The sequence below is a fragment of the Dipteris shenzhenensis genome, chromosome 2 (genome assembly GCF_047967505.1).
Source record: "Dipteris shenzhenensis isolate YYH24624 ecotype China chromosome 2, Dip_SZ_1.0, whole genome shotgun sequence".
Lineage (NCBI taxonomy): Eukaryota > Viridiplantae > Streptophyta > Polypodiopsida > Gleicheniales > Dipteridaceae > Dipteris > Dipteris shenzhenensis.
In genome coordinates this window covers 29,983,560-29,998,896 of record NC_141597.1, presented here as the reverse complement: position 1 = coordinate 29,998,896, position 15,337 = coordinate 29,983,560, and the positions used below count along the sequence as shown (strand labels likewise).

General features: G+C 44.4%; 1 protein-coding gene across 3 annotated transcripts in view; it reads left to right on the top strand.

The window, feature by feature from the left end:
* Window positions 1–15,337, top strand: part of LOC147904601 (uncharacterized) — a 121,982-nt gene that overhangs the window by 75,653 nt on the left and 30,992 nt on the right. For all 3 annotated transcript variants that reach the window (XM_087387560.1, XM_087387568.1, XM_087387553.1), the window contains exon 3: window positions 2,324–2,395. In XM_087387560.1, the coding sequence (XP_087243686.1) occupies window positions 2,324–2,395 (72 nt within the window). The remainder of the gene's footprint in view (window positions 1–2,323; window positions 2,396–15,337) is intronic.

The following is a 15,337-nucleotide window of genomic DNA, read 5'->3' as shown; positions in this document are numbered from 1 at the left end:
TGTGACAGTCCCCCCTCGAGGTGCATCGGCTAAAGAATGAAACAACTGTCTGCAAGATGTGGCGTGCTTGGAAGCACCACTATCAAAATACTAAGGCTGAGCATCATTAGAAGTAAAGAGTGCTTTGTTGCTTGGAGAAATGCAAATATCTCCTCTGTGGCAAACTAATCTATGTTACACCGACTGTCGTAGCGATGAAAAGTAAGAAAGAGTTACTTTTTCTTTGTTCTTTTAGGTGCAAGGATTAGATTGTCGATGAAGAGGCTTTAATGTGCAGTAGAAGTGGATTTGATGTAGAGAAAAAAAACTGTGATATACAAGTGTCAAAACCTACGTGTGAGGTGACAAGCGGGTAGAGCTCCAAAAAACGACTGATTCATGTTTTTGGAGAACCCTCAAATTCTTCTTGGATCAAGAGATATGACTTGATCAAGGTGGAGGGGCAAAAAAGGTGATGTGGCACTATGACGATGTATCAGGTGGATGCACATGCAGAGTGCAAAGTGTGCCTATGAGGAGGTTTGTGTGCTTGGCTAGTACTGTGTGCCACTTGGCAGTACTAATGTGGCCTGCTGAGGTGGCAGTTGAGGTGGCTGCTGATGACGTGACATTGCTGAGGTGTTAATGATGATGTGGTTGCTGACTAGGATGCTGACGTGGCAGTGTGATTTGGCTTGGATGATGTGGCTCAAGTGAGGTGGGCTGCTGATGTGGTAGAGGCTGTGTGGATAACCCTCTCTCTTCAGGGTTGGCTAAAACTTTGCCATGTGGAGGGGTTAGAATCTGTAGATTCCGTCGATCAAGATTTCGTTTCCGTTTTTGTTTTGTGGATCTCTTCGTCCGTCAGGTCACGCAGGCGTTGCTTTGTGTGTCATCGCTGCTTTTCATCAGTTGTTTGTTGTAGCTGCCACGGTGGTTGTTGTTTTGCTTGCATGTTGTGTGCTTTGCCGCTGTTTGCCATTGACGCTGTGAATGACGTGAGTGATTGCTTCATGTTTGTGTAGCTTTGCTTAGCGTTGTAGGCGTTGCAAGCCCGCTGCTGTGTCCTTTGCGCTTGGGCCTGCCTTGCTTGCTTCTGTGAGTTGCTTGTCTGCGTGCTCCTGATATTTGTCTTGCGCAAGTTGTCTTTAGGTAGTTTGCTTGGTGGGCGTGGTGCGCTTTTGTGCTTGCCTGAATCTTCCATGAGCTCGCTCGCTTGCTTTCTAGAGTCATGTGCTGTTGTTGTGTGAGTTTATTGTGTGTGGTAGGCGCTGGTCGTTGTTGAAGCCTGCCGTTGTAGCTGTAGATGTATGCGTTTTGCTGCTGGTCCGATTGCTCACTGTTTTGCCCAGAGGTGTTCGAAGAATCTGCTGCTTTGTGCTTGGCTAGTGTGGAGCTTAGGTCAAACTGTTGTCTTGCGCGTGTGTTCTTTGAGTCCCTTATATTGCGTCGTAGTAGAGATGCGTTGGTTTAAGGTCGTCGAGGCTGCTGTTGTGTTGTAGGCTCATTGTATATAGTTCGTTGGAGGGCTGCTTGTGTCAATGCATCATGCTGTTGCGTCTTTGCTAATAGCATTGGAGGTGCAAGCAGCGTAGATGCTGCAGGGAGGGAGGGAAGGTGCAAAGATGGAGGTTGAAGCAGGGGCGAAGAGGAAGGTAGAGGGTGTGAGAAAGGAGGAGGATGGAAGTGTGCAGGGCAGGAGGGGCTGCACAAACTCTAAAGAACCCAAAATTCCTCTAGGTGGAAGGGAGGCAGGACAAGGGAGGTAAGAAAGATGTACCTTTGGGAATGATCTGGGTAGAGAGATATAATGTGGAACACCCATCATTATGTCTATTCCAAGCAGGACAGACAGCTGCATAAGAAGGCGAGAAGGATGACAATCGGGCAGGGATGATTTGTGTGAAGTGCTTTACTACTCTTTTGTTCTTGATTCTTTTACAAAATCCAAGCTGTCTGAAAGGAAGGAAGAGCATCATGCAAATAACACAGTAATCTGTATAAGAAGTAAAATTTAGCTGATTAGGGAACTATCATGCAAATAACACTGATAACTTGTATAAGAAATAAAATTTAGTTAAGTAGTTCATATTCCCTTCGAATGTATTTACCTTGCTAATGCAAATTTACGTACGATAAGGTGGTGGATTTAGATCACTCAGTTTGTCATAGGTATGGCTGATGAGACCATATGTGTGTCTGGAAAACCACATGAACTTAATTATGTGCTTTCAATCTCTCTATTCATTGCTCGTTTTGATCCAAGCTGTTATAGTTTATGCATTGCTCATTTATATCTGAGCTGTTGCCTTATAGTTTAAAGCTTGGCTGTGATCAAGTGCAGGAACATGGCAGTAAAGAAGTTGAAGCTATGCTTGACAGGACAAAGAGCGAAGTGGAACATTTGAAGAGGAAGGTAGAATTAAAAAAAAACATTATAGGCATGTAGCTTGGAATCTTGCCTGGGAGTTGTCTGCAGAGGTTCCTGTGGTATGTCTGTATGCGATTTCTGATGTCAACGTAGGCACAGCCTATTGTTGAAACTCAAGATATCTGGGCATGACTTCTATTTCTGAGCCCTCGTTGAGTTTTTTTCCCAGAAAAAAGATATATTTATGGGAAAAGGGAAAAGTATTCCTTGTGGTTCAACTATGGAAGCAAGCTTATGAGATCACAAATCAAAGGGCTTTTTCTGTTTAGATTTTGAGTCCTTAAGCTTGGGATGGGGAAATTCAAATCGTTAACAAATCAAAGGGCATTTTCTGTTAAGATTTCGATTCCTTAACCTTGTGATGAGAAAATTCAAATCCATAGAAAGCAATCTACTCCATCATTGCTGGATGAATAAATCTTCGTCATAAAGGTTTCACCAATATTGCAGTAATCCCAGCATTAATCATTATAACACATTGTTGCTCTTGTTGATCTCAGTTAATTGGACAACCTTCTCACGATGTTACTGGATCTAACTTCCTTTTTTCTTTTATTTTACAGCTAGACCATCGATGCCATTGTTTTTCATGTAGCTTGAAGTCCATTTTGTGCTTAGCCACCTGTAGGCCTGTCAAATTCCTCATGTAATTATCTATTTATGAGAATATGAAGCAGAATCACAGTTTCAGGATTAGCAACTGTCTAGAGAGGAGCATAATCTGCTCTGTACTCACCATTTACTTCATCTATATTGCTATATCATTCCAAAGACTATCCCATGGTTGGTCCATGGTTATTTTGAACCATGTTCAGCCCATGCAAGGTGTATCAAGAAAATTCCTTTCCCATGGATATTGAATTTGCTGTGGAGACACATCTATTATTGTCTATATTTTCCAAAATATGTTGGCCTTGGGAATGGTTTAACGAAACCACTCATGATCTATCTGAGGAAGCATATAATTTTATATGCTTGGAATGGTAATTAATAATGATTTGTTAGGGGAATTGTCCATTCGGTTTTAAGACTATGGTGGATGGCATCAAATGAAGGTTCTTGAAGATCGGGCCTAAACCTGAATCTATTGCGTTGAACCACTTTACAAACATTACACAAGAGCTTTCCTATGATCCAGCCCCTTTATTTCCTCATTCGCCCAGGTTCTAGCCTTGATGACTTCTCTGAAATTTGTCCGGTGATGCCCAAATTGCTCACTACTTCCCACACTATATTGTTTAAAGAGTCTGCTAGCTTCCAGCTTTGTTTTATTATTCGTTCTCTGAACTTTTTCTCAGGTATAATTGCAATAATGAAGGTTGAATAAGCTCGAGGAATTGTTGTGCTCAAATGTCATGGTTGTCTTCTATGTTTTCAAGGTGAATCTGGTTGAAATTCAAGGTCATCCATATCCAAATAGAGTGAAGAGAAATCCACACTGTGCTGTAACTTCTCCATTAAGGTGTAATATTTTTTGTATCATCATCTGGGGTGAGGTTTTTCGGAATTAGAATTCACTACATTGCCTCCTAAACTTATAACAAAATTCCATGATGCATAGATAATGAGTGAGGCGTATTGATTGAGTTGCATGATGAAACTCCGTCCTAGAGTCAGGTATCCTGAACGAGAGACTACCGAACCATAGAGCTCTTCCAGCTTGCCGCCGAGCACATATTGTTAGAATTATAAACATAATTCAGCAGTGACCAATGTAATATAATAAGCTAGTTAGGGGCACTTTTCCCTCTTTAAGAGGTTTTTCCCCCTAACCGCAGTTAGTTCACTAACTATGGTTAGTGACTACTAAGGTTTTGTCACTAGGACAAAACCTTATCTTTTCCTTCAGTGTGTTGTACTCTCTAATTCTATTGCAACTAAGCCTTCAACTTCCAAGCTTCCTGCTCTCTCACTCTCTCTTGCTTTCTCTCACTCATTCTATTTCTTACATTTGGTATCAGAGCGGGTTCAAGAGCCTCGGGCTCCCTGCTCCCTTCAAGGCACCCCTTTGCTTCACGTTTTCAGCCTGCTCCAACTCGTCCGTACGACTGTACGGAATTAGACGTACTACCGTCTGTACATCCTCCGTTGCAGCGCCGTACACTCCCGTAAAGGCATCCGTACATCTTCAGTTGCAGCGCCGTACACTCCCGTAAAGGTGTCCGTACACTCCCGTAAAGGTGTCCGTACACACTTCGTTGCAGCGCCGTACACCTCCGAAAAGGTGTCCGTACATCGTTCGTTCACTTACCGTACAGCGCCGTACAGGTCGTCGTGCCTGACGCAGGAGCATCCGTACAACTTTACCGTATTGCTGTACACACTGTACCGTACAGTCCGTATTGTACCGTACCACTTGTACCCTTCCTAGATTTGCGTGCACTTCTGTACTTTCAGATCTGTACTTGCAGATCTACACCGGTTGCCTTCAGCCACAGGTGTTCTTGGGCAGGCTCATCTTGCAGAAAACCATAGTTTGGTGCAGTTGTTTTGGAGTACATTTGGGGCATTTTGTATTTTGCAGACATTGCAATCATTGTGCAGTTTTGGAGCTACATCTGGAGCAAAATTGCAGATTTTGTTTAAAATTTGGGGCTTTTACAGACAGATCTGCAGATCTAGTCTGAAATTTGGGGTTTTTGTTTAAAAATTGCAGATTTGGGGCTTTTAGTAATTTTGCCCCTTTTTGGCTGCAATTTCTAGCCACAAATTGGGGCTTTTGTGTTGAGAGAGCATTTTTTGGAGTATTCAGTACATACTGCCTTTCTTGGAGTGTTTGAAACACTTTTGGCAGATTTTGGAGAGTTTTTGATGCTTAGACAGATCTCTGACAGCGCAAGTACAGAAATCTAAGTTGCATATACAGCCCGTGCTTGGCTGTGTTCTTTGGAAGTTGTGCATTCCATTTTCAGTAAGGGAATTCAGCTCTGTATCTGCTTCAATCTACCAACTACTCCCTCTGGAGTTTTATGGTACGTAATATTTTGATTTCTCGGAATCTATGGGATTATGTCAATGGGGATGAGATCCGACCAGCAGATATTGCACCTGCTACCCCTCCTCAGCAAGGAGGTGGAAGAGGTTGTGCACAGGGTGCAGCTGCAGGACAAGAAGTTGGTGCAGCTACAGTCAATACTCCAGAGCAGAAGAGATGGGATTCACGGGATGCCTTAGCTTTGTCATGCATCTCTCTTTCAGTGAAAAGATCTATCATTCCGCATATCCGGTCGTGTAAGACCTCCAGGGCAGTGTGAGGGGCTGAATCTGAAACAGCCATACCTGAGCTGTTTTTCTTTTCTTTTGCAATCCTTTTCTTGCATTCTGCTATGTGATGACCTGGCTTTTTGCAGTAGTGACAAAAACCCTTCTTTTTGGGTTTACTTGCATCACTTTTAGCCTTTTGTGAAGGCTGTCCTGACCCACTGGAAGGCTGATTTGCTGCTGTCTTTGCCTGTCCCTTTGTTTTTTATTTAAATTTTGAGAGCATGGCTTGTTCACCTGCACGTGAAGCCAAATTTTTCTTGGTCTGCTCTTCCTGAAGCTGAAGTCCTATCAACTCATGAAAAGTGAGGGGATTTGCACCCCCCCTCATTGATAAGTTCAGCGAAGTGTGAAAGCTGAGATAAGACTCAGGAAGAGAATTCAGAGTGGTTGTAATCATCTCTGAATCAGGAATAATTTCATCTATGTTTAACAATTGCTCTCTGAGATCCTGTAGCTTTGTGAGGTGGACTGACATGGAGTCACCCTCCTCCATATGTGTATTGCTCAACTCTCTTTTTAAGAAAGATACCCTGGCATCATTCCGTGCTGCATACATGCTTTCCAAGATATACATCTGACAGTGGGGATGCTGCAGCCAACTTTGTTGGTCAAGATTATGCCTTTCTATCTTGTATTTCAGATTCTAGATTGGCTGTTCCAGATGCTCGGGATAGTACGGCCTCTTGCAGTGATGATACATATGCATTTTTGACTTGCAGCTTTGACTCTTCTACAGATGCATTCGCTTTCAGTGTTAATGAAACACTGAACACATGGTATTTTGACTTCCTTGCATCCACCTCCTGTTGGTAAGAAAGTCACTTGTGCCAACAACTCCTCATATTCAGTACGTGGCACAGGAGAGGTTGAGCTCACTGCCATTGATGGCTCCATTTTCAGACTTTCTGATGTCTTATATGTGCCTGGCATAACCAAAAATCTCCTTTCAGTGTCCACTCTTAACAGAAAGGGATTTCAAGTCATCTTTGAGGATGACAAATGTGCTGTCCGAGACAGGGAAGCTAACTATGCCTTCAGGTTATCTGGTACTCTGCTGCGTGGACTTTTTCAGCTTGATATTTTTGAGATAAGAGCTGCCCATGCTCTGGCAGTTTCTACCCCTACAGCTGCCATGCAAAATGCAGAATTATGGCATGCCAGATATGGCCACATGCATTACAACAGCTTGATGACACTGCAGAAGTTTTCAATGGTTGATGCATTGCCACCTCTTGAGATACCTCCTCCACATGCCTGTGAAGGGTGCATTTTAGGTAAGATGCATAGGTTCCCCTTCAAGAAGGATGGTTCAGTTAAAGCTGTTCGCAAATTGCAGCTTATACACAGTGATGTCTGTGGTCCCATGAGGACTCCGTCTTTGGGTGGTCATCTCTACTTTGTTACATTTATTGATGACTACTCCAATTTTACCTGGGTTTATGGGCTGAAAAAGAAATCTGAAGTGTTCACGGTGTTTAAACATTTTTCAGCCATGGTTGAAAATGAAACCGGACTCAGGATACAGACATTACGCACGGATAGAGGTGGAGAATACCTATCTGCAGAATTTAATGCTTTTCTCAAGGGCAAGGGTATTGTGCATCAGCTCACAGTTAGGCTGACCCCTCAGCAAAATGGCAAAGCTGAGAGGAAAAATAGAACCCTCATGGAAATGGACAGATGTATGCTGAAAAGCAAACACATGCCTCATAAATTCTGGCTAGAGGGTTTGATGTGTGCCAATTACTTATTGAACAGGGCTCCCACTAAGGCTTTAAAAACAAAAACTCCTTTTGAGGTCTGGAATGACAGGAAGCCTTCAGTGGAACACTTCCGAGTCTTTGGATGCCTTGCCTATGCACATGTGCCAGTTGAATTTAGGCACAAATTGTCAGATAAAGCCATCAAATGTATATTTGTTGGATACAGTGCAGAAAGCAAGGGGTATCGTCTCTACAATCCTGCTACACGCAAAATCATAGTAAGTAGAGATGTGATATTTTCTGAAAATTCAGCTCACACTCAGGCTGAATTTCAAATGCCTTCGTCTGCAGAGGATGTCTTTGAGGGATTGCTACCCATTGCTTTGGGTTCCCCTGCTGATTTTTCTGATCCAAATCAGAATTTGCAGCAACCTTCTGATGCTTCAGTTCCGCCACAAGATGTCTTACCCCCTCCACAGGCAGTGGAACAGGTGGTACAGCAAGAAATTGCAGACATACATGCAGCAAAAACAGTCCCAAACTGGCTGTTACAGACTCTCAGGGAGAGTAAACTTGATGCTCCGTTACCTGGCAGGACTCGCAGTGCAGCAAGGCACATGGAAGGTGCTAATTCTGTGGAATCAGCGTATGCAGGTACTCTTCTTGATGAGGAGGAGCCTGCCACATTTGAAGAGGCAAAGGATAATGTGCATTGGATGAATGCCATGCACGATGAGTTGCAGTCCATTGCAAAAAATCAGACTTGGGATGTTGTGGACTTGCCACAGGGTAAACATGCCATTGGCACACGATGGGTATTTAAAGTCAAATGGAAGCCAGATGGCTCCATTGACAGATATAAGGCCAGGCTGGTTGCTAAGGGCTATGCTAAAAAAAAGGGCATAGATTATGAGGAGACATTTGCTCCTACATCCCGGATGACCACCATTCAATCAGTAATTGCAATGGCTGCACATTTTGAGTGGAATGTTCATCAGTTGGACATAAAAACAGCCTTCTTAAATGGGGACTTGCTGGAAGAGGTGTATGTCAAACCACCTCCGGGCTTTGAAATTACAGCAAATGCACTTCAAGTATGCAAGCTCAATAAAGCTTTATATGGGCTGAAACAGGCCCCTCGTGCATGGTATGCCAAGATACATGCCTTTTTGACCAGCAAGGGGCTACACAATAGTCCTACTGAGAGCACCCTCTACATCAAGATGGATGGGGGGGAAATCTTAGTCATCCTTCTTTATGTCGATGACTTACTGCTCACAGGGTCCAATGAAGAAAAAATTGCAGATTTCAAAGCTGAGTTGCAGACCAACTTTGACATGTCAGATTTGGGGCTGCTTCACTTTTATTTGGGGATCCAGTTCTCTCATGAGCGACGTGGCACTGTTATGTCTCAGTCCAAGTAGTTCAGAAACTTTTGGATAGATTTAACATGCAAGAGTGTAAGCCCATATCCACTCCTATGGAACCGGGGCTGAAACTCACAATGCATGATGCAGGAGAATCAATTGATGCCACACTTTACAGTCAGGCTGTTGGATGCCTCATATAGCTCTGCAACACTAGACCTGATATTCAGTTTGCAGTATCTCAGGTGAGCAGGTCCATGCACAGCCCAAAAACTATGCATTGGCAGGCAGTTAAGCGCATCTTCCGTTATTTGCAGGGCACAAAGTCTTTTGGCTTACTATTTCCCAGGGGGGGTGACTTGCAGATGGATGCCTACAGTGATTCAGATTGGGCTGGTGATTATGACACTAGGCAGTCCACTAGTGGCAATTGTTTCTTTTTGGGTAAATCTTGTATTTCATGGCTGAGCAAGAAACAATCTACAGTGGCTACCTCATCATGTGAAGCTGAGTACAGGGCAGCTTTCACAGCAACAGTTGAATGTGTCTGGCTGCGACGTCTATTTGCTGATCTTCATCTGTCTTTGGAGGGTCCCTCTCCAATTCTCACTGATAGTCAGAGTGCCATTGCAGTGGCAAAGAATCCAGTGTTTCATGCTCGCACGAAACACATTGAGGTTCACTATCACTACGTCAGAGAGAAGTTGCATGCAGGAGAGATCAGTATGATCTTTGTGTCCACACATGACAACGTTGCAGATATTTTCACCAAAGCACTACCACGTGAAAAGTTTGAGGCATTTCGCAGTGCCCTGAACTTATATCCGTTTGGTGATTGATCAGCCTTGTACATGACATTGGCACTGCAGGGGGGTGTTAGAATTATAGACATAATTCAGCAGTGACCAATGTAATATAATAAGCTAGTTAGGGGCACTTTTCCCTCTTTAAGAGGTTTTTCCCCCTAACCGCAGTCAGTTCACTAATTATGGTTAGTGACTACTAAGGTTTTGTCACTAGGACAAAACCTTATCTTTTCCTTCAGTGTGTTGTACTCTCTAATTCTATTGCAACTAAGCCTTCAGCTTCCAAGCTTCCTGCTCTCTCACTCTCTCTTGCTTTCTCTCACTCATTCTATTTCTTACACATATAGGTCATGGGTAAGGTCTATTGCCTGACCCGTGTCCGGTAGACTTCAGTGTCCCATACCACAAACTTCCCCTCCATGAAGGAGGCATCGGACTAGCTTGCTAGCCTGCCATGCCTACCAAGATCTACAATCTAGGTACTGATCAATGGATGTCTATGGCCAAAGCCCTTAGTTATGGCCTAGGCCACGGCTAAATACATCATGAATGCGTTTTACCCTTTAGACATCTAATCTAGATGGTGTTTCTTTGTCACTTCTCTTCACAAAACACATCTCGTGGCTAGCATTGCAGCTTGGCATATTTGGAGGGCCAGATGTACGGAGGCGATGGAGGGTTCCCAGGTTCACCCCTCCCAGTCTATGGCTAGTATATGGACGGATACTATACACACATTAGTGGCCATCTGGGAGAGCATGTAGGGATCCTCCAAAGCAGCTGCTACTGCCAGGAGAGGTATTTTTTTCAGAGTTTGGAGAGGATATCCTTTCTTCTTTGAGTCTCCTTCAAGGTTGAGGTGGCACTTTCAGCCTCCACCTTAGATTTTTGTTAGCTCTTTTTGAGCTGGTTTTTTTTTCTCATGCACGGCATGATGTACTCCCACATTGAGCTTGCTGTTGCGGTTTTCATTCATACTTAATGAAGTAATCTTTTTGAAAAACAAAAAAACAAAAAAACAAAAACAGAACACATCTCCACTTGCTTGGTAGATCATTTATTGCATATCTCTATTTTGTGAAATTTCAAGCTCTTTAAATTGGGATGGTTGCCAAAAGAATCTTCCTACTGTTCAGCTAGCTACAGTTGACTAGGGTCTAACATTTGGGGGTGGACCCCCGTGAAGGGGTTACGGGCATTAGTGTCCCACAAGCTGAGATGTATCTTTGTATCCGAAATGGAAAGATGACACTTCACCCTAGTGCCCAAGCCCAGCACCAATCAAATGCATAGAATGCATACCAACCCAACAACTACTCAAGAGAATGTTTACAGTAGCCTGCCTATGAACACGAAAGAGTCAAAGAGATGCAAGACAAGACGACAAACAAAATAAGCCTTATAGGTTATGTGAGAAGGCCAACCACTTGAACTGATCCTACACTAGCCCTTTGAATAGAGCTAACAACCAGAAACCTAAGGGTGAAAATAGAAGTAAAATCGGACTAGTATTGATCACCCATACTGAATTTATTAGTTGGACAAATAAAGGGTGGTTAAAATAGCCTTATACTTAGATGAATCCAGGAACATTCCCAAACTCATCCTCTAAAAACACAACATAGTGCAGTTTCAATCTCATGATAGTCACTCACAAGGTTAAAATAGCCTTAGTCCACAACGTCAGCATGCTGACATGACAGGTTGATGTGGCAGCCATGACATTTGGCATGCGACACCCGGCGGCCTATGGGGACATGTGGAGGGCCATGCATGACCCATGGCAGAACTCGATTCCCCCATGCAGCCCACCATTTCCAAAGGAGCCACCTCTCCATGCCATTTTGGGCACAAAATCCCACGTTTGAAGCAACCCCCCCCCCCCCAACCCCCCGCCCGCGGTTCCTTTTTTTGCACACTCTCTTTACCCCTTACTGGTGCATACTATCCTCCTCCTTCACCCCTTACTGGGGTGCATACTCTCCTCCTCCTCCTCCTCTTGCAGCAGCTCCTATACAACAGCCCTCTTTTGCAGCAGCAGCAGCTCCTTTTGCAGCAGTGGCATCTTCTTCTACAGCAACTCCTCCTGCTGCAACTCAGTGATAATAGCGGTCGTGTATCAGGTGGATGGAATCGTACCGACATATGCCGTGCATGTTCCTCTTGAGATAAGCAGTCTCAGGTCTAAACAGGATTGCTAGCCCTCTAGAACCTTGTATCCTACTATCCCTCCTCATCTCCTTGCTGAAGGCTTGAGTCCGAAGTGTAACCCGTGACTATGGATAGTCCTCTCTTTGGATTCTCATGCGTCTCGACATAGAATATCATCTCCCTGTCGCTCTTCTCCTATAGCATTTTGTCATGCGGCAGCAGCCCCTTGTGCACATTGTTTCCCACGCAGTCCCGCAACAGCACATTTCCCTATGCTATTCTATTCCCTCCCAACAGCTATACCCAAATTTCGGGGCAAATGTGTAGCAGATTTACATTGTTTTCTCAGCTCTGCATAGCTTTTAAAGTTGCATCTGGGACTAGAAGAACATAGTTATGCTATTAGAATCTCATTTTCAAAGCATTGGCTAAGTGTGGCTGATCATTGATGTGTGGAAGCAGTTGTAATTGTGCAGGCATCTCCCCTTAGGATTGAAGAATCTTTCGAGTCTTGAGCACCCTAGCTAGGCTATCTTTTGAGACATTGTTTATGTATATAAGCTTACTACTCTGCTTTTAGCTTCATTTTCATGTCTTGTTCATAGCTCATGCTATAATCTGAGTCCATAGTTTGGTCTCATGTTTGCAAGATGTGGGTAAGATTTAGTTCAACACCTTGTTCTTGTATCTCATTGTAATAAAGAGCCTGGATAAGAAAGGGGGGGGGGTCTTGGCGTGTTCATCTCTCAAGCAAGATTGCACATTTCGGTTTTTGTTCTTTCTTTTTTTATTTTTCAAAGAAAGGAACCTTCTATGAATGCTTGAAAGATTTCATACAATACAGCAGCCCTGAAGGTGCCAAGTATGGAAAAAAACCGGAAAAGGCTGAAAGAAAGAAACCGGCCTGTTTCAGAGAAACCCAGCTCACTGCCTAGGGGATCTCTGGAACTGGGGCTAACAGCCAAGTGGGGGGACTATACAGCCAACGAATCCCTCGCGAAGTGAAGATGTAGAAAATCCCTGCAGGCCAAGCCTTGTAGAAACGAGCACGCCTCTCACTAGTCGCCGTGGAGCCTGGAGTCCCACGCTCCCAGGTGGACTGTAGAGTGTAGATGATATCCTACCAGATGGCAACTAAGGTAGCCGAGGGTGGAACTAGGTGCTCTCCCATCACAAGACTGCCGCGAGCCACCCAAATGTGCCAAGCTGTGATGCTGGCTACCACCTCCCAAACATTGTCCTCCCTAGGAGGAGGAGGAGCTAGGGTGTCAGGGGGGACTGCCTCGTGGAGTGCAATCCTCTGAATGCTCTGACCCTGTATCCGGTAGGCTGGGGAGATCTCATCAATCTGAAACGCATGTCCTCCCTCTGTCAACCAAGCCACCATCCCCCAAGTGTAGTCCCTGTGGAGACTCTGCGTACGTGTCATGATCCTGAGGGCTCTCATCCAGATCTTCGTTGCGCTACGACAGCTCCATAGGCAATGCGGGATAGTCTCCGAGACACCATTTGAGCAACAATGGCACTGCCCCTCCACTCGCATCTGCTCCAACCATGGGCCGATGGGCAAGCCTCTGTGGGCTGCCAGCCAGAAGAAGTATGAGATCTTCCTTGGTCGCAAGTTGGACCACAACTGCGTCCACAACCTGGAGCAAACATCCCGAGGCACTCTTTGGGTCACCCAGTGTCTCTCCTCGAGGGGGTCCACCTCGATGAGTCCATCTAAAGTCTTTTGCCAATCCGTGTGGTGTAGGAAAAGAAGGGCACCTCATCCACCGTCTCAGCTAGGCTGCCCCTGGAGGGCCATAACCACTCCCTCGGATTTCACTGGACCGGTTTCTGTTCTTTCAAACTATACAGAGCCTTCCTCAAATCTCTATGCTCCCTTTTTGAGATCAGCTCTCTTTCTTCCCATTGAGTCAACCAGCCATCATGGTTGGAATAGTGATTCTGAAATCTTTGTGCTCCCTTATTGAGATAGCCCTCTTTCTTCCCATTGAGTCAACCAGCTATCAAGGCTAGTCATGGGCCCCATCTACCTCCCAGCAGTCTCAATGTGTTGAGTAACATCCTGACTAGTATAGCCCAGCAGCAGTTAACCATGTTGATTCCCATGAACCAAGGCCTCTGTTAGAAGGAAGATGCTCTGCAGATGTTTACAATTTTGTAAGGAACCATAAGTCAGCTATTGTCTCTCCTTCAAGAGGAAGAAAACGGCATCACGGCCCGTCCCTTTGAGGCTTAAGAAGAGGAGAAGACCAATTGAGCCATGGTCGAGATGGCATTTTCAGCCTCAACTATGGTTGTTTTCTAGCTCCTTTTTAGGTTTTTTTTTTTCGCTCCTTTTGAGGCCTTATTTTCATGCACCGCATGTTGTATTTCCTCTTTGAGCTTGCTCTTGTGGGCTTTGTTCATAATTAATAGAAGCCTTTTTCATGGGGAAAAACACTTGGGGACAAGTTGTTCAAGTTCAACAAATACAAAGGCGAAGATCAGCACGAAGTTCTATTTTATGAATTCAATATCTTGATGGCATCTTTGAAAGAGATAAATATGAAGGAAAAGCTGAGCTGCGATTTGCAGCCTTATATCTGTAAGAGCGTGCTTCTCAATGTTGGGCTGCTATGGCTAACATGGGACATTAAGCTCATACTTGGAGAAGGTTTAAGAAGCAACCACAAGATCATTTCGTGACCCGAGGAGTTTAAAAGAGACATGATCGCGCAATGGGATATCCTTCAGCAACGATGACGATGAGACGAAAAAGTTTGTATTTCACTTGCTTTTGGGATACTTTACTTGACTTCACTAAAAAGAATTGGGTCAAGCACCAAAGGAAGTTTTATGCGAGGTTGAGATACACCGTTCAAAACACGTCACATCATCAGTCCTGTGATTTTGGAGGACGCTATTGATGTGGCACTAAATATTGAGAAGAAGCTACGCTTCTCTAGTAACCCAAAGAAGAGGAGTGAAACCAACCTCAAGGCCAACAAGGGGCGGTAGAACACTAACCAAACAAAAGCCTTCACAAAAAAATACTCGGCAAACACTCCACAGACAGATAGGGGGAGTTAGAGCGCTTTTGCTTAAATACAAAGACACAGATTGGCCCCAAAGCCTTGGCACCCCTTTCGGTATTTCTTTATTAATTGAAGAGTGCCACAAAGAGATTACACAGTGAGTACCAAATCACATGCATTCAATGCTCTTCCCTCACACAGAGGCATCAGTATCCCAACACATTAGCCCTGCGAGGCTCTGCTCTCGGACCCATGTGACCATAAGCATCCATACTCAGTGCAAACACCTGCATTTTAACATGGGAGCCGTTATTTACAGCCCAAGCAAGGCCACACGCTCCCCAATCACACACGTGTTCACTGATCCACTAGGATACCCAAACAATGGGTGAAAGCATAACTGAGCTGCCCCCGGTGCTCAGGAGCACAAACCATATCTCCATGGTACTAGAGCAGGTTGGAGCAGTTGGAGGAAGGACCGAATGATTGAAAAGAGTTTAGATCGCAAAAAACCTCAAAAAACAGCCCAAATTACTCAAAATCAACTTTTGATAGGTCATACGGTTTCTTGGTACTGCCGCGCATGTGTCCATAGGGCCGTACAGACATCCAT